General features: G+C 39.5%; 1 protein-coding gene across 1 annotated transcript in view; it reads right to left on the reverse strand.

The window, feature by feature from the left end:
* The window catches only part of gli2a (GLI family zinc finger 2a), a 113,213-nt gene that overhangs the window by 69,572 nt on the left and 23,977 nt on the right, over positions 1 to 19,664 (reverse strand). The window contains exon 2 of the mRNA XM_060929750.1: positions 17,906 to 18,036. Within this exon, the coding sequence (XP_060785733.1) occupies positions 17,906 to 18,020 (115 nt within the window). The 5' untranslated portion in view covers positions 18,021 to 18,036. The remainder of the gene's footprint in view (positions 1 to 17,905; positions 18,037 to 19,664) is intronic.

The following is a 19,664-nucleotide window of genomic DNA, read 5'->3' on the forward strand; positions in this document are numbered from 1 at the left end:
ACACTGGAGCAACTTACACTTGTGTAAGTCCAAATTATGCCTCACATTTCCCTAAGTCTGGTAAATTTGCTAAGACAATAGGATTCTTGGGTCAAATGCAGCTAATTCCGATGACAGTTATTGAGATCAAAACCGAAACTGCACAAAAGTAAAATTAACAGATTGAAAAATTGATCAAGGATTTTAATGATGATAAACAGTTAATTTGATTTTAATCAGCATGACATAAAGCGCAGAGGGTGAGCTGCTGAACCCAGGTGCCGAGCGCATTATCATGCTAAAAAGCAGGTAGAGTGGGAATTTTTGCCTCATAACATCAGACTAGGCGGCACGGTGGTGTAGTGGTTAGCGCTGTCGCCTCACAGCAAGAAGGTCCTGGGTTCGAGCCCCGGGGCCGGCGAGGGCCTTTCTGTGTGGAGTTTGCATGTTCTCCCCGTGTCCGCGTGGGTTTCCTCCGGGTGCTCCGGTTTCCCCCACAGTCCAAAGACATGCAGGTTAGGTTAACTGGTGACTCTAAATTGACCGTAGGTGTGAGTGTGAATGGTTGTCTGTGTCTATGTGTCAGCCCTGTGATGACCTGGCGACTTGTCCAGGGTGTACCCCGCCTTTCGCCCGTAGTCAGCTGGGACAGGCTCCAGCTTGCCTGCGACCCTGTAGAAGGATAAAGCGGCTAGAGATAATGAGATGAGATGAGATGAACATCAGACTATAAAAAGAGGTTTTTTTTCCACCCACTCCTGGGGAATGAGTGAACATTTATGTCACTCTGTGATTCTTTTGTTTTCTTTACTCAAATCAGTATGTTAACCAAATTAGGGTGGTCATAACAGTAAACATTGTGAAATCCATATAGTCAAATTGTGATTTTTTTTTTTTTTTGGTATATTAACTTTTTGTTTTGTCACTTGAAGACTGTCCCAATCCATAGGGGGAGCATGCAAATATATGATCTACCAATTGCTTGATAAAGGACAGAGTATTGAATATAACTGGCATCACCCATGGGGCTCCCTGGCATGTGTCTACTCCTTCCTAACACCACAACTGCCTGAGAACGGTGATCTGGGAATGAGTGTGCAATGGCTGGTGGATACACTAGCTGCAAATCCTGGCAAGGCTGTTTTGTGTGTGTGTGTGTGTGTGTGTGTGTGTGTGTGCAACAAGTCCTGGCTGCTGTATGATGAAAGTGCTAATCAGCTATTCCTACTTCCAATTGTGAAACTGACCATGCAGAAATGGGACAAGGAACTGATTTGGGGATTGTTTCGTGAGATTTGCCATATTGGAAACTACAATATGGAAATGATCGAAAAGGAGTGACGACAAGGACAGATGAAGTGCTAGTAACCTCTCTCTGTCCCTGCAACAGTCCCTCTACCTGGCACAAAGTCACATGGGACAGAAGAGGACACTGAAAATTAGAAACATCTGGACTTGAATGGACTGAGATGGACGTACACATTTATGTTACTGATTTTTTCTTTCACATTTACAAATCATTAGTTCTGATCCAGTGTGTTAATCTCTAGCTCTGATTTTTGTTTTGATCACTGGAATCTGACTTTAAAGTCACAAAGGGGGGAATGTGGTGATTTTATATGCACATATGTAACCACGCATACATACCTTGATGTAATTACGTAATCATGTGGCACATATGTAACCACATATACATACCTTGATGTAATCAAAGCATTATATTTTTAGAGATGTATACATGTTTCAGGGTTGTTATAGAACCCTGAAACATGTGTTGAACCAAAATAACCTTAAACCAGAATAAAGCCTTGTTTAGATATGTATTTTCAGTTAGCTCAGGGTGGTCTGTCCCTGTATTAAGAACAGTGCAGTCCGGCCTTGGACATATTGGGAGAGCAAGGCTGGAATGTATCCTTGTATAGTGCAGTCTCGCATTGGAAATATTGGTGGAACACTATAAAAATGGATGATTTGAGACTTGGAATCAGTTCACTCTGCAGACTGACTTGGCTTTTATTGCAGCTATACAGCCTTTCGATTTCATAAAATCAGTGAAATTTAGTTCCCTCTGAAATTTGGTCATTGTGATATAAGTTTATTTCTGCAATATCTAAAAAAAGGCCATTCTGTGGCTGGGAAGTTATTTAATTTGAAGGGATTCCCAAGCAAATTATGTGCATGAAATCGCTCGCTTCGCGCAGACAAGAACACAGAGGAAGTCTGGTGTACGCATGCACAGGTTTACCTGCTTCTTCTTCTTTTCCTTCTTCTTTTGGGTTTTACGGCAGCTGGCATCCAGTGTTGCATTACTGCCATCTACAGGTTTACCTTGACCGTGCACTGACAGTTACATCACTCTGTTGCTAAACGAACAGCTGATCACACCGAGGTGCTCGCTGACCGCCGATATTTATTGCGTTTCCTTTCCTTCGCAACATAACATCTTTTCTTCTCGCATTCCATTACTGTAGTCAGTCTTTCATGTTTCATTCGCACACTCACGTCCTCCATTTTTCTCTCCTGTTTCAAATTTGTATCCCACAATGCCTTGCGCAAATGGGGAAACCCCACCACGTGATGCATGACATAGTATCTTGAATTGCGTCATGGTGAAGCAAGAAAAAATAGTAGAGAATTTAGGGCCACATGGCCCTAAATCCCGGCACGGTGGTGTAGTGGTTAGCGCTGTCGCCTCACAGCAAGAAGGTCCAGGTTCGAGCCCCGTGGCCGGCGAGGGCCTTTCTGTGCGGAGTTTGCATGTTGTCCGTGTGGGTTTGCTCCGGTTTCCCCCAGTCCAAAGACATGCAGGTTAGGTTAACTGGTGACTCTAAATTGACCGTAGGTGTGAAGGTGAGTGTGAATGGTTGTCTATGTGTCAGCCCTGTGATGACCTGACGACTTGTCCAGGGTGTACCCCGCCTTTCGCCCATAGTCAGCTGGGATAGGCTCCAGCTTGCCTGCGACCCTGTAGAACAGGATAAAGCGGCTAGAGATGATGAGATGGCCCTAAAGCCATTAATTGTTCTATTTAAAAAAAAACCTAATAAAATTGGAAGTCTGTGATTCAAATTCAGTAGCTTTCAGTCCACTAAACAAAAACTGGGTGTCAGGGAAAATTCATTTTATGACCTAAACTTGAAAAATCTGAAAGGCAGTCTACCTTTAATTGATTTGGTAAAAGTCTAAACTTTTCTGCAACCTCTTTGACGTTGAATTATTTTTGCTTGGGAGAGTTTCCATGACAATGGCTGTCAAGCTCATATTATTTCTTCTGTCTGAGTACATTTTCATTAGGAATAACATGGCAATTTTTCTGTCTCACTACATTTGACAAGTTGTCGTGTCAAATTTGCCTGAAGTGTCAGACCTGAGCTAAACAAATTCAAGCCAACACAAGCAGTATTTAGGAAGAAATATGGCCTGCATTTTCACAGCTAGGGTATGTTCACTACAACAACGTTTCAATGTCTTACTCGGAGATCTTACATAAATATTATCCACAAAATGTCAAATACATAAATTATTGCTTTGCTTTGAATGTTTTGACCCTTGAGGTTTCTTTTAAATCCTGGCAGTGATGCGGATACTCAAAAGCAGCCAGGATACACAAAACTAAAAAGAAGCCTTAAACACATTTATATAAGATCTTCTAAGCAATACACCAGAAAAAAAAGAAAAAAAGAGAAAAAGAGTTAGGTGTCTGAAAATATTTCCTTTGGTTGCAAAGTTAAATTCCACAGGAATACACTGTGCCACTTTAAACCAATTGGAGCTCCTGCAAAAATCTGTCTGTCAACATGAAGAATGGCAAGATCGAAACAGTGGAAGCAGATCTCTGTCTGGCAACCACACAAAAGCCCGTGGGATGCTACATACAGTATTAAGGCTAGCAAATCAGATAAGACAAACATATTTGCTCTCAGATTCAACATCACAATTCAGTTGATCAATGATAATTTCTCAGTCAACACTGTCCCTCATTTCTGGTTAGTCGTTTGGTGGCTAGAGTAAAAAACTAACTGGATTTTTTCATGGGAAAAAATATGAGGACCTCTCAAGCTCTAAGAGCAGTAGTTTAAAATCTACATGCTTGTTTGGTGTTTTGTGTGGGTGAAAATATGCACTTTTTTCACTTTGGCAGGCCTAGGATGACTCCCTCTGGGCCCAGACGCCTCTGTGTCTCTACCAGCAGGGTGAGGCCCGCCCTGATGGAAGAAAATCTTACCTGAAGCAGAACACTTTTTGGCTGCTGCCCAGGCATCTTTAGCTAATGAATACAAAGAGTGCTCCTACCACACAGCAGGAAAACAGAGGGAATTGGATGGGTAAAAGTATACTGGGGGGGCTAATTTACTAGATTAGAAGACAGAATTTGTCTCAACAACTGTTAAAAAAATAATAATTAGATTTTATTGAACAAAGATCTTTCTACACAATGCCATGTAGCTGTCTATATACTTTTGCTTCAACCTCAATATTCCAAGGTTGGTTGTTTTTTTTTTTTAAATACCAGAAGGGACTAAAACTTGAGTGTTCAGATGGATAACTTTGACCTCTTTCACTGCATGGGTGTGGTAGAATGATACAGATTTTCTGTGTGTTTCCACACCCAACAGCTCAAAAACCCGGTGTTGCTTCAGCTGCTGGGCATTAGCAGCAGGATGAGTTAATGGCTGGCTTCAGTCTGGCTGCTAACTACTGAGGGCAAGATATGTTTCCTGAGCAATCAACAAAATAGACATCTTAATGGTACACATATAGACGGTTTCATGATAATAAAAGAAAATAAAAGATAAATCAAATACTGAGAAATGACAGTTAAACAGTTGGGTATTCTATTGTAACAAAAGTAAAAGAAAAACAAAACTGCAGACAAAACTAAATTCAAAGGAAATAAGACTAAAATTTAACTCTAGAGCTGTCTAAAGAGATAATCATCACAATCTTCATGTCACTATTGTCATGAAGTCACATTGTCAGCGGACAGATTCAGACCTAGTGTCAATGAAGGACCTGAGACTTGGTGCAGTTTTCTTGTGTTTGTCATGATGTGTATGTGGAGCCATCCCACAGCATGTCACAAATATGGCTTGTTTATTTCACTGTTTTCATGTCATCATCTGAATCTGTGATAAGATCCTCCTTAGATCCACTAAACTAGAAGGAGGAGGAGTAGGGTGAACATAAGAGTTAGGAACAAGTCCATATCTGCTAGTGTGGCGTGCTGACCTTACTTCTCTTTGAAGCCTAAGCCAAGAATGCATAGTTTACATTGTGGGAAATTACCTGGGCCACAAAACTGATTCATCCAGAGGCTTTACATTTGCATAGATTTGCACCTTCTCATCCAGACCTTGAACCCTGACACATAACCCAGCAGAAATAGCAAAAATGCTTTCCAAGTTTATGATGTTTAGATATACCACTAACCACAAAAATGTGGTTTAAAAAAAAAAAAAATATATATATATATATATATATATATATATATATATATATATATATATATACATACACACACACACACACACCACACACACCTTTACTAGGATATACATCCGGGACATGGAGATTCAAAACCGTGACATAAATCTATATGTCACTCGTGAGGAAATCGATGAATTGTTTTGACAAATTTGGGTACTTTTTGTTTGTGACTGTGTCTGTATAATAAAAAGAACATCATACATTGGCTTGAAGATATGAAGTTTATCTTCTCATATTGAAAAACTCACATTTTTCATGCAAAATACATCACAGATCTGAGTGACATATTTAAATAATATTATCTGGCACTGAGTACTATATCAGATATATTCCATCCAGCTAGCATGATATTGAATGAGTCAAAAATTAGTTCAATTTCATGCTAGCTGAATGGAATATATCTCATATCTCATCTCATCTCATTATCTCTAGCCACTTTATCCTGTTCTACAGGGTCGCAGGCAAGCTGAAGCCTATCCCAGCTGACTACGGGCGAAAGGCGGGGTACACCCTGGACAAGTCACCAGGTCATCACAGGGCTGACACATAGACACAGACAACCATTCACACTCACATTCACACCTACGGTCAATTTAGAGTCACCAGTTAACCTAACCTGCATGTCTTTGGACTGTGGGGGAAACCAGAGTGCTCGCAAGAAACCCACGCGGACACGGGGAGAACATGCAAACTCCACACAGAAAGGCCCTTGTCGGCCACGGGGCTCAAACCCGGACCTTCTTGCTGTGAGGCGACAGCGCTAACCACTACACCACCGTGCTGCCCCCCAGCCATTATTATTATTATTATTATTATTATTATTATTATACATACTGTACACATTCCTTTTGGGTGTTCAACACATCTTTCTCTTTCAAAATTCTCCCAAAATCTTCTGTATTTAATGAAGCAAATTTGGCGGCCATGTTTGTTTACAAGTTGTCACAGTTATTTGCGAGTGCAGAAGCTTTACGTCTCCAACGTGTGACTTCATGTTGTCTTGACAACCATGCAATATCGTAAACTATATTCAACGCTCATTCTCCATTGGGTATAGTGATGTAATACACGTAGGATAAGCGATATGCTAACAATATTGCATGCTATCCAACCAAATGAATGGAACCCAGTAGAAGGAAATAGAATACATGTTTTTATTCCATTGAAAAAGTATCCTGTATGTATAATAATTTCTGATATTTGACTCCAGTGACGTTACTCCCAGTGTTTTCCTGCTGACAAGACGCGTGTTGTCAAAATGGCGAACTGGTTCAGAATTAAAATTATTTTGATTAACTTGCGTACTTTTAATGGATGTGTCCATATAATATAAAGAACATTATGGCGTGAAGATATGATGGCGTGAAGATATGAAGTTTATCGTCTTGTGCTGAAAATGCTTTGCTTCGCTCACTCGTGAATATGTTCACTACTCGAAGATGAAAATATGTTTGCACCACTGTGTAATAGGGCTGTAACAATATGTGTATCAAAATCGAAATCGCGATACGCAGAGCCACGATCCGTGTCGCGATACAAGAAGGCAGAATCGCGGTACACCCTTTCAAACTTCTCCTCAGCCCAAAAACAGAGGTGCTTCCAAACTTCAATTTATGAATACTTTACTTTTTATTTAAATTACATTTTAAACTTACTTAAATTGCTTTTATTTTCTATATCTATTAGTAAGTCGTTTTTTCGCCGACCTGCGACAATCTTCTGCGAGTCACGCAACGTCCACACTCGCCACTGGCAGAGCATTCATTTCTTTTAAGCAGTCGCCATTCTGGTTGCGACGCGGGAAGCAAATCTGTAAACAAGCAGCTCATTGGCTGGCTAGGTGTGCCACAAGCCAATCACAATCACTTGACCGGAAAGGCATGCAGTGTTGCCAGATTGGGCGGGTTTAGGTGCTTTTTGGCTGGTTTTGAACATATTTTGGGGTGGAAAACGTTAGCAATATCTGGCATCACTGAAGGCATGTCTGCTTGGGCGGAAGCCTTCTGCGGTAGTTACATTTTGACACGCGAGCAATGTTTCACTATAAAAATTCCGTAATTTCCATCTGTTTTCCGCGATCACAGAAAATCATTGGCCCTATGAGAGTGAGACAGTGAGAGAGCCACCCCTATACCCCCCCCCCCAAAAAAAAAAAAAATCTTAACGGATTTACACGATTTGGAAAAATGACTTTTTCAGAACCGAAAAAAACAGAGCTTATGGCTCAACAGTATTATTTTGAGAAATAAAACAGTCTTTGGATATACATTTGTTCATTTTTGCATACATATTACTCATTCTCTGCAGTGGTCTGAATTATTTGTTATTAAATAGTTAATGTCTCTCATCTCATTATCTCTAGCCGCTTTATCCTTCTACAGGATCGCAGGCAAGCTGGAGCCTATCCCAACTGACTACGGGCGAAAGGCGGGGTACACCCTGGACAAGTCGCCAGGTCATCACAGGGCTGACACATAGACACAGACAACCATTCACACTCACACCTACGGTCAATTTAGAGTCACCAGTTAACCTAACCTGCATGTCTTTGGACTGTGGGGGAAACCGGAGCACCCGGAGGAAACCCACGTGGACACGGGGAGAACATGCAAACTCCACACAGAAAGGCCCTCGCCAGCCCCAGGGCTCGAACCCAGGACCTTCTTGCTGTGAGGCGACAGCGCTAACCACTACACCACCGTGCCGCCTAAATAGTTAATGTAAGTAAGTAAATGTTAATAAGTCAAATTTACTACTTTAAAAATACATTTAAAAAAATCGTGGGTGTATCGAATCGTGGGTCAAAAATCGCGATACGAATCGAATCGAATCGTGAGTTGGGTGTATCGTTACAGCCCTACTGTGTAATATATCCTCTCTCTCTCTAGCATTGCTGCCTCACAGCTCCAGGGTCCCTGGCTCGATCACTGTCTGTGTGGAGTTTCCCATCTTCTCCTTGTGTTTGCATGGGTTTTCTCTGGGTAGTCTTGTTTCCTCCCCCGTCCAAAAACAGGTATGTGGATTGGCTATGCTAAACCACCCCTAGGTGTGAAGGTGCGTGAGACTTATATGACTGCAATCCCATATGAGGTGAAGACTCTTGGCTTATGCATAGTGTACTGGTATAAGGCAGTTGCTGAAGATTAATGTTTTTCCTCACATTATTTTGACATTTTCCTTAAGGCTAAAACTTGTCTACCTTTAACTCATGGGGAATATTATTATTATAAAGATGACTAAGAAAAATTCTGATTCCATTTGCCATGTTGCTAAGACTCCAGAGATGTCTGGCCACCTCATACTGTTACTGACTGACCACAAAAAAGTCAAGAATAATAAGGACACTACACTACACTACACGCGCACGCAAAAACAAACAAACAAACAAACAAAAAAGCTGTATTATTAACATATTTCATTTACCTTAATTTTCACTAGGGCATGATCAATGCCTAAGAATTTATTGTGCTGTCCTCAATTGAATATTTATATTGAAAGCAAACCACAGCATGTATCTGAGAAGTTAAATGTGCTTCTGTCAGGAGCAATGTACAAGTAAATGCTCATGCTTTCCTTTCCATAAAACCACGATGCCCATACTGCACACTTCCACTAGGCTTGAAATTAGAGAGTGTATCAGCATAAAAGCAGACATGAGCTCTAAATGCAGACATGCATCTCTGCAGAGAGAATGCCAAAATACACTGACTCTCTTCTGTCCAAACAAATCTCAGTTTCTCTAGGGCTTTGACCTCATCTCCATGAAAAACAGCCCTTAATTTTCAGAAACCGCAATGCACTACTAAGCACAATACACACATCTCATGAGGTCACTTTACCACATTATGGGACACATAGACTATGTATGGGCTAGTGCAATAACAGTACCATTCACTTACACTCATTTGACTTGTGTTCTAGGACGACTGTCTGTCCACCATCAGCTGGGGGATTCCTCTGTTTACACAGTCATCCCTTGCTGTTTATTTTGCTGGTTACACACTTTTCTATAAACCATTGGGGCTTTGGAGTGTGTACAGTAATGACCAGTGCTGTCAGACTGTCCTGTCTTTAACACATGACATTAAGGAAACGGGCAAGTTCCTGGAAAGTCATGTGGGACTTGTTAGCGGTGATATTTCCCTTCAGCAAATCAATTTTTTTTAAATTTAGTATTAGTGTATCTCTCATATTTGATATGAAAGATTATGGTAGAGCAAGATTCCATTTTGTGGAATTATTCAAAGTAAAACAAAAAAATCAATCTCTTCCCTTAACGAAGAGACAGGAGGCAAAGTTGGAGGTGGCAGAGTTGAGGATGTTAAGGTTTGAGATGGGAGTGACAAGGTTGGACAGGATAAGGAATGAGCACATCAGAGGGACAGCACATGTAGAGAGCTTGGGAATTAAGCTAAGAGAGATGAGACTGAGATGGTATGGGCACATCCTGAGAAGAGATGCAGAGCATGCTGGAAGGAGAATGTTGAGGATGGAGCTGCCAGGCATACGAAAACGAGGAAGGCCAAAGAGGAGATACATGGATGCAGTGAGAGAGGACATGAAAGTGGCAGGTGTGGTAGAGAAGGATGCAGAAGACAGGGAGCAATGGAGACGAACGATCCGCTGTGGCGACCCCTAATCGAGAGCAGCCAAAAGAAGAAGAAGAAGAAAACAAAAATCAAGAAATGCATAATGTGACAATATTCTCCATGGATCTTTAAAAAGGCCTTAATCTGAGAAATGAACCACACAGGCTATCATGGTGGCTCAATGGTTAAGGCTCTGGGTTACTAATCAGAATGTCAGGGGTTCTCTGTAATGTATATATGGCAAATACAGGCTTCTTCTTCATTCTGTTGAGATTGACAGGCCAAGAATGACATGAAGGTGTGCAAGTCTAAACCTAAATTCTCTAGATAATACTATTAAAATGTTGGAATGTTTTTGAAGCATTATTTGATCTGCAGATGTCCTTCTGGAATGTGTCATTGTATCTGATTTGGCTAATGGGTTTGTTCACTGGTAATGGTGTACACTATGAGACAGTGAATGAACCTTCTAGAGAATTTCCAAAAGACAAATAGCTTAAGGTAACAATGGAAAAAAGGGGGTCACAATTCAACTTAAATCAACCATTTCATCATTCCAAAACAATTTTGAGGTTGATCTTTTTTTAAATAGAATAAATAAAGTGTGCTTTTTGTTGTTTTAAGCATCAAAAGGCAAGGAGATGTTAAAAAAAAAAAGGGCTGTACCTGACTCAGAATTTTGTCAGTTGAATTGGATTTGGGTGTTCATCTATTCGTTCCCTTTTTTTTTTTTAAACAGACTATCTGGCCCTCAAAAAATCCACTGACATGGGTTTCAGTGATGATTTCTACCACATTAACTTCGTCAAATACAAGTCATGGGAACATATTTTTGAGCATTTAAAAATTAATAAAAGACAGGTTTATATGATGCAAGATTTGAATTGTGGCCTATTTGAATTGCTGACATAACGTCAGCCTATAACGATTTGTAGGAATAATGAGACAGGCAGTATGTATTTCTGTTTAAATCAAACTCTTATAGCCTCATATTTTTTAAAATTTCTCTTTGAACCAGTGAAAACTAATGAAACAGTTTAAAATAAATTCATGGCATTGCTTGCTATTCAGATTCTCTCATCAGTTAACCACAAGCACATGTTGGCACATGGATTTTTTTTTTTTTAGCAAGCATGCCAGCTATCCCTGTTAGAATATAAAATATATTTATGATTCCCCTTACTTATAATTCCTAATTGAAATGTGTTCCCTGTACATTTTTTGTACAGCTTCTATCTGTTTTATCCTGTCAGTGTAATGCACACCGACTGACAAAAAAACCAACAACACACTGCTTGACTTGAATGTCAGTTGACTGGTGGGTATCTGACAGATGATTCGATTCGTCAGTTTTCAGGGGCAAGCCCTATGTAAAAATACCAAAATATTAAAGTTTACAAGTATGTTCTGCTTGTTTCATAAAAGTTATAATATTGCTCTGTAGTATGTATTTTCCTTTTCTTTCCACTTAGATAGCTTTAGACATGTTCTTCCTGTCACGCTTAACTGACCTGCTGGTCTGGCTCCGAGCTGTGATGTGGGTACTGGCCGACACCATGTTTTCATTATGGTGAGCACAGATGTGCCTGTACATTGGAGACAACACATCTCACAGTGTCTCGCCTGCACACTAGCTGGTGGAAGTAGTCTATTGACACAATTTAAAGTTAACAACTACCACACATTTTCCTTCTCTTTTTAACTCTTCATTTGCTTATTATGCCCCATTCCCAACACAAGTCCCACCAGATTACAATGTTGTTTGAGTGTTGTGAAAGAAACAATATAAGACCAGCAGGATTTACTGGTAGGACATGATATATTCATATTGAATGTGGATTTTGAAAGCAGGGTGCTATCAGCACACCTGAAACAAGAGAACATGAGGCTGGCAGAGCCAAACAGGGAAGAGAAAACAGGAAGGGACTATCTCTGAGTCTGATGCTAGGATTAAACCATGCATGCTGGGAATGGCATGCCTTTAAAAATGAGCGGAAGAAGAAAGGAGTGGGAGAAACGAAGCAGGAATGAAAGGGGGGAGCTGTCTAATCCCCTAAAGCATCCATATATTGCTCCCAACTCCTCTCCCACTGCTTGTAAATGGCTTGGAATGTAACATGTTGTCTTTGGACCCCATGTGTGTGGACTTCTCCAGTATGGAGAGATTTATGTGCGCAGACATTGCCTAAAGCGCCCTCATTTTGACTTTTAACTAGAGGCTTTGAAGCAGCAGCAAAGCCTTCTGGCATTAAAATAATATCACAGAGATGTACTTTCATTTCAGATTAATTTATGTATTATATCTTCCTGGGAGTTTAGTTGTATCTCTGTCAGCATTGGGTGTGAATATTATTGCAATGTGTCTCAAATCAGAATGGGTTCTTCTATTCTGTAATCACAAACTTTTTTTCACATGATTTTTAGCAGTATGCTTTTAAGCTCTGCAATATTCTTTAGAAGTTACAAGTTATCTGTACAAATATATTATTCATTATTTCCACTTATTTTGATCTTGGAAATCTGCCACACAATTTTAAGTTCCAACATCAAAATGTTCGGAACCCCCCCCCCCAAAACCCATGGGGCTTAATTCAAGATAACTCTAAGGGAAAATGATGAGGACTTCCCCATAAGCAGCCTCATTCTCTATATAGGCCACAACTTCACTCATTTTACCTTTCCTCAAGTGTTAAAGAAAGCAGTATGATATCCCAAACCACTTGTTCAAATTCTTCTGACTACCAAGTAAACTCTATACCCTTATTCATAGAAACAAGGCGGGGGGAGAAAAAAAACAAACCAAGACATCCTTCTACATTTATTTGCCATATCTAATCTTTAAATCCCTTTTAGTGCTAGCCAGTCCCCCAAATGAAATTTAAGATGAGGAGAGGAGGGGCAACTTGGAAGAAAATCAAGTTAACTGTTTATAAAAGCCACATGAATTAATCTCTACACAAATCCCCTTAGCTCAGTCGTTCACTGGACCACTGTTGGCCAAAAAGGTAGTGTCCATATGGAGTGAGAAAGCAAAGTGAACCAAGGGCACAAGTAAAACCCAAGCACAGGTTTCTCTGATAACACAAGTGCAGCTGACACACTAACCCACCACCCCATGCATTTATTACAGTCACAAAGGCTTTACTGCAAACATGGATGAAAGCCTGTTCTATAAATAATATATTCTTGGGTCACCTTATGCCTTAGGAGAAATATAAAGTTAGTGCCTTTAAAATAAAAATATTTCCCACTCTGAAATATATCTGTCCTGTTGAAGAAAACAGTCAGTTCCAGATAGCGGGCAGCTGTACCCCTGACAGGAAGAGAAAACTGGCCTGAGTCAATAGACCTTCCTGTAATCTCCTTCCAAGTCTTCTCAGATATCGCCCATTAGGAGAGACAGTATTGATAAACACATACCACTGTATATGATTTGTTATTTATGACTCTTCCAAGCCAATACCAAGATGAAACAATAATTTTTGTGTGTATGTCATGGTGCTCAATTTGGGTGTTATTATGGACAATAGGATTATATTCAAGTATTAATTTCTTCAACAAAAATAAGCAGATATCTGATATTGGTCATCTAAATATGTGTTTATTTTGAAGGTGAGTCCGATACACGCGCATTTATAAAATGTAGTAATTGGAATAAAATGAACATGGGTCTTTTTTGTTGTCATTTCATATTGATGTAAAATGTGAGCCTCCAAACACTGTGTTTTAACCTAGAGTTGATCTTGAGTTAGACTGCTTAACCTGTAAAAGATTGCTATTCTTTGATTCTTTGACTGCTTTTCACAGAGCTAAGGAACCACAGTGGTGGAAGGGCCTCATTGAGAGAAGAAGGGAAAAAACAGAGCATAAATCCCTTTCTCAGGAAGATTAGTGGGTGTCCCTTTAGAGTGGGCTACAGATGAAGCAGCTTTTTTAAGCCACATTTTTCTCTACCAGTAGCCTGACCCCCTTAGTGCATTCCCCCATCCCTGGGGCCACTTGCTGCATGGCTGAGCATAGTGCCCTCTGCCCCTGCCGTCCCCCGCCTACCTCTCCGATGCTCACCAGGAGACATAAAATGCCCTAACTAGTATATCAAAGCACAATATCAAAGCACTAGAAGGCAACAAATGCCACAACCAACACACCTAGCCATTCTACAGAACACCAGCATACATCTCCATGCCAGCTCAGAACTATTTCTTTTTATATGATTATAAAAAGAGCCTCAGAGACTACCTCTGAGGCTACGTCCACATTAATATATTTTAATTTTAAAGTGCGGCGGCACGGTGGTGTAGTGGTTAGCGCTGTCGCCTCACAGCAAGAAGGTCCAGGTTTGAGCCCCGTGGCCGGCGAGGGCCTTTCTGTGCGAAGTTTGCATGTGCTCCCCGTGTCCGCATGGGTTTCCTCCGGGTGCTCCAGTTTCCCCCACAGTCCAAAGACATGCAGGTTAGGTTAACTGGTGACTCTAAATTGACCGTAGGTGTGAATGTGAGTGTGAATGGTTGTCTGTGTCTGTGTCAGCCCTGTGGTGACCTGGCGACTTGTCCAGGGTGTATCCCGCCTTTCACACGTAGTCAGCTGGGATAGGCTCCAGCTTGCCTGCGACCCTGCAGAACAGGATAAAGCGGCTAGAGATAATGAGATGAGATGAATTTTAAAATGCATCACTTTTGCTATGTTTACACATGGCGTCCACACGACTCCAGATTTTTTGAGCCCCTAGAATGGAGACTTTTGGAAACGCTGCTGGCCCTGTTTTAGTTTGAATACTCCGGTGTTGTGTTTTCGTCTGGATGGATAGAAATGAAGACTTTTGGAAACGATGACACAGACACCCACATTCACTTCCTGATTGGGTCTTATCAGTCACAATGTATTTTTCTTTGATTTGTCATGCTCCTATCATGTGACCCTTTTCTTGAAGAAAACTAATGGCATCAGCCTCACTTGCCAGTGATGTATACATCGATAATTAATTCCAAGCGTTTTTGACCTTGTTGTCTTTGCTAGCAATTGTTGAGCAGTTAAATTCTGCAATTTATAATGGTACAACTGCCTATGTGCGCAGGAGGCAAGTTATTATTAATTAGTAGTTATACAATTCCCATGTCCAGAGTATTATCTGTTTTGTGTGGGAAGGCTGGGAAGAACCAGTGCTTGGTGGGATAATTTTATGAATGAAGTTGTGGTTCCTGATGAATGGTGAGAAAACTGTGGTTCCTGAGGAATGGCAAGAGAACATGGATGGAGATAATTTCTAATACAGAGCTAAAATGCTCGTCTGAACAGAGACTGTTTTCATTTTAAAATGCCGTTTTAATACCAAAACATATTAACATGGACATAGTCTGAAACCACCACTTTAATCACGCCTGTAACATTCTAACTTCTGCCTGCTTTGAGAACATGCTGGTTTAAATCATAACCAACTAGATGTGGAGTATTAGCAAAAATTCAGGTATTGATTCATTAACAAGACACATGCTCAAACCACGTGGTATACTCTGACCAATGGGCAAGCATAAATAACCCCTGAATCTTGTTTGTGAAAGTGAGTGTATGAGAGTAGAGTATGCGTCATTTGAAGTAGATTTTTTTTTTAATGCATCGTAAAAATGGTCAGTTTAAGAATCGAGCAAAGGATTAATTCGATATTTTGGTGACATTGGAGAACCCAAAACCCATGGGGCTTAATAAAAGTGCCAGCACACTCAGCACTCTCAGTGAAGCAGTTTTTGGCTGAGAAACACAACGCAGTACTTGACCACCCTCTCTACTCACATAATGCAACTTTTTGAAATGAGGGAACTCATTTTGAGTCTGTTCCAGATGGGAAGAAGAAAACGACAGCACTTCTGAAACAACGAACAGAAGAAGATCTACTGCACTGCTTTGATCAGTGAAAGACCAGAATGCAGCAGTGTGTAGTTGCAGAAGGTGAATATATTGAAGGGGAAATGAAATGAAATGTAAGTTTTCTTGATGTATCCAGTGTGTGTGTGTGTGTGTGTGTGTGTGTGTGTGTGTGTGTGTGTGTATATGAATAAATGAATTATATTACACAGTTGCACAAAGATATATGAAGTTTATCTTCAAGTGGTGAACATACGGTATTCATGAGTGAGTGAAGCAAAAATATTTTCAACACAAAAAGATAAACTTCATATCTTCACGCCACTGTGTAATGTACTTTATATTATATGGACACATCCACAAAAAAACCCCACAAGTTAATCAAATTAATTTTAATTTTGAACCGGTTCGCCATGTTGACAATTTAGTGGAAAAACACTGGGAGTGACGTCATTGGAGTGAAATATCAGAAAATATGTCACGCGGATCTGAGATGTATTTCGTATGAAAAATGTGCGTTTTTCAACATGAGAAGATAGGCTTCATTTCTTCAAGCCAATATGTGATTTTCTTTTTATTAATTAATAATTTTCCTCATGAGTGACATATATCACGGTTTTGAATCTCCATGTCTCAGATATAGAGCGTATGGAAAAAAATAAAAATAAATAAATTTTATATATATATATATATATATATATATATATATATATATATGATGCTATGCTGTTCATTCTGGAACAATTAAAAAATCTATATTTATGATCTTAAGTCTCAGATCTATCACTAAAAAAAAATACATGTTAAAAGAAAAGCAAAAGAACACACAAATCAACTGGTTCAGGCTAATAAGATAATACTAATTATTATACCATCAGTGTCCTCTGGCAGGTCATCACCACCCAACCAATTAAACTGTAATATTCTAACATGAAAAAGTCTATTGTTACCTCTCTGTGGATTAACATTGGCAAAATAAATAACTTTCAACCTCCAGCACTGGTGCATCATTAATGCATTACCTCATTTAAACTCCAGAAGTAAAAAGCCTTTCCTTCAATTTCCTACTGGTGAACATTTTTAAATGCATTTTTTTTGATGCAGTTTTACCAGTATCCTTTAAAACTGTTCAGCCCTTCTTCATTTACCATCAACTGTTTAATAAATCACAGCTCTTGATTATCAATTGCCCAGTTTTTAGTTTTTTTTAAAGTAATCATTTATAAATTCATGTCTTTGTTGGCTATGGAGAGCCTTTAAAGCAATATCCTATTTTCATCAGCTTCCTTAACAATTAATGATCATTGCCTTCTTATGGCATGCCACCAAGCCCTTCATTAAACAGTAAAATACAACGATATGAAAAGGACATTAGCATTTCAAAGGTCTTTTGCCATGCTTGTGTTTGTCAGAGGACTCTGATGGACGGTGTGGACCACTCTTCCACCAGCCGCTTAAGTAATTTATAACATTTATCCTCTGGGGGAAAGAACAAGGTCTTTCAACCTCGTTAGTCTGGTTTTTCATCACACATTCACTGACATCTTTTAAACATGTGCTACTTTTCCCTCTCTGCTTTATTCTCTCTTTTTGACTATTGAGTCAAATGTTAAATTGACAAACCTTTTGGAATGAGTCATGAGCTGGCATCAGCTAACTGCTAAATTAAAATTATTTCTTCAACTGTACCAAGTAATAGCTTGTGGTAAAACTTTTGTGGAAGAATTTCACAGAACTGTTCTTTTATACAATTGACTGACTGTTTTGGACAAGCTCTGTAGGGCTGGTTTCATTAAAATTGATAACTATTCTTGAAGTGACCTTTAAAGCATTTGATCATCTCCTACTTACAATTTCATGCATGGGTCTGGCTCACCTGAAGGTGAACATCATCTGAGCATATAATTCAAGACAGTTCTCTTACTTAATATTGATAGAGAATAGTCAAGGTTTTCTGTTGAAATATGGTGTTTTTCAATAAGCTTTCACACCTCGTGACATTGTGGTGGGTGAGGGCTTCTTAGGAAGGTCAGAGAAGCTGCTGGCATCCAGGCCAGAGCTCTTGCATTCCTTCTTCTCGGGGGCAGTTCTGGTTGTAGAGTCCATGATGGGAATAGAGAGTCTGAGGATGAGAAGAAAGTAAAACAATGTATATTTTACAAGGTCAGTGTCATGCTGCTGCCTACACAATAAAAATTTGTATGCTCACACTGAGCCAAATGGTTTATTGCATTATATTAAAAATTATGAGAAGAAAACAGAATGAAGGGGGTAAAAAGGGGTAACTATCAACCACATAACAATGCATTGTGCAATAGAATTTACGATATAAGTACACAAAACAGGTCAAGCAAGTGAAGAAAAATGCATCATTATTTCATCACTACCCACACCCCCATTAACCAACATGAATGTCTATAGTTTAAAGTGATTAAATAGTCGACTATAACTACTGCATACCCCAATAACAAAGATGCAGCATTGTGATTATAAAAAAAAAAGCATACAGAATGCTTCACCCCTGGATCTCTGTCAGCGTTGCACTCAAACGCCATGCTGAGAGCAGATGACTTGGCTGTGTGCCACTTGTTTGACTTAGTGGAACCTACAAGATTATCCTTGGTGCAGTGCAAACAAGTGGCGGTCAGGGACTGAAAAGAAGTCCCTCTTTGGAACCTTTCAAGCACTGACTGAGTCTATCCATGATGTTTGCTCTTTGGCTAATCAGCAAGGATGTTCAAAGTAGCTAAAGAACAGACGTTATCAATGATTTAATTGGTCAAACATTCATGTGTTGTGCTAATATGTGTTGTACTGAACATCCATAAATTAATAAGAACATTACATTCATAATATTTTCTAGATTGTAAAACTATTTGTATTTTATTAGAATGGAATGGGTAAAATGAAGTCATATTGTGTTCTTTTGATCCTCAAGTTTATGAGATGAGTAAAGCAAATATTAACCTACATAATCATCTGGAAGGATGCTGTTAACTGGTACGCAAGCTAACAAAGTTGGCCCTACTGCACATGGTGAGGCAATAATAAAATTACACCGAAAAGTGCAAAGACTTTACTCTTGTTGGCAAAGTTCAAAATGTAGCTGTCCAAATTGATGGCATATGAGAATAGCTGTTCACTTTTATAGTGGACTTCACTGCCCTGAACTCTACCGTTTAAACATGCTAACATCAGTAAAAAATGAATTATTGCGAAATAATTTCCAACTGACTCAGTTTTGTTCACCAAATGGATGCTTTTACACAGACTGAAAAGTTGACTCAGAGTGGAAAAGACAATCTGATAAATCTTTGAAGTAGTTTTAAAAAGTCAGATGGACTTTAATTTTGGAAATTCACACTGGATTCATACTGCAATGCACCCCACATTTGGAGTACATTTTAGGTCCATGAGTCTTTACTGTTGTAACATGGTAAATGCAAATATAAATGTTCATATGGTCAGCATCTTCGAAGCAGAACATAGAGCATATTCATCACCTCTCAGTGATGCCAGTTGAAGATCTTACTACCAAGGTAAGCCAGTTCAAGATGGGTTGCTGGCCAAAAAATTTCCATTTGCCATCTTCTGTCACTGACACCTCTTTGAATGTGTTTTTGGGACTTTACTAAATAACTGTCATTTCTTTTATGATAGCAATGTACCTTTATAACTGCTGATTTCATGAGCTCCCTGACATCAGCGAGTGAATGATGGTGAGTTATAATAGGCTGTACATGTGTAAAA

The sequence above is a fragment of the Neoarius graeffei genome, chromosome 9, assembly GCF_027579695.1.
Source record: "Neoarius graeffei isolate fNeoGra1 chromosome 9, fNeoGra1.pri, whole genome shotgun sequence".
NCBI classification, from domain to species: domain Eukaryota; kingdom Metazoa; phylum Chordata; class Actinopteri; order Siluriformes; family Ariidae; genus Neoarius; species Neoarius graeffei.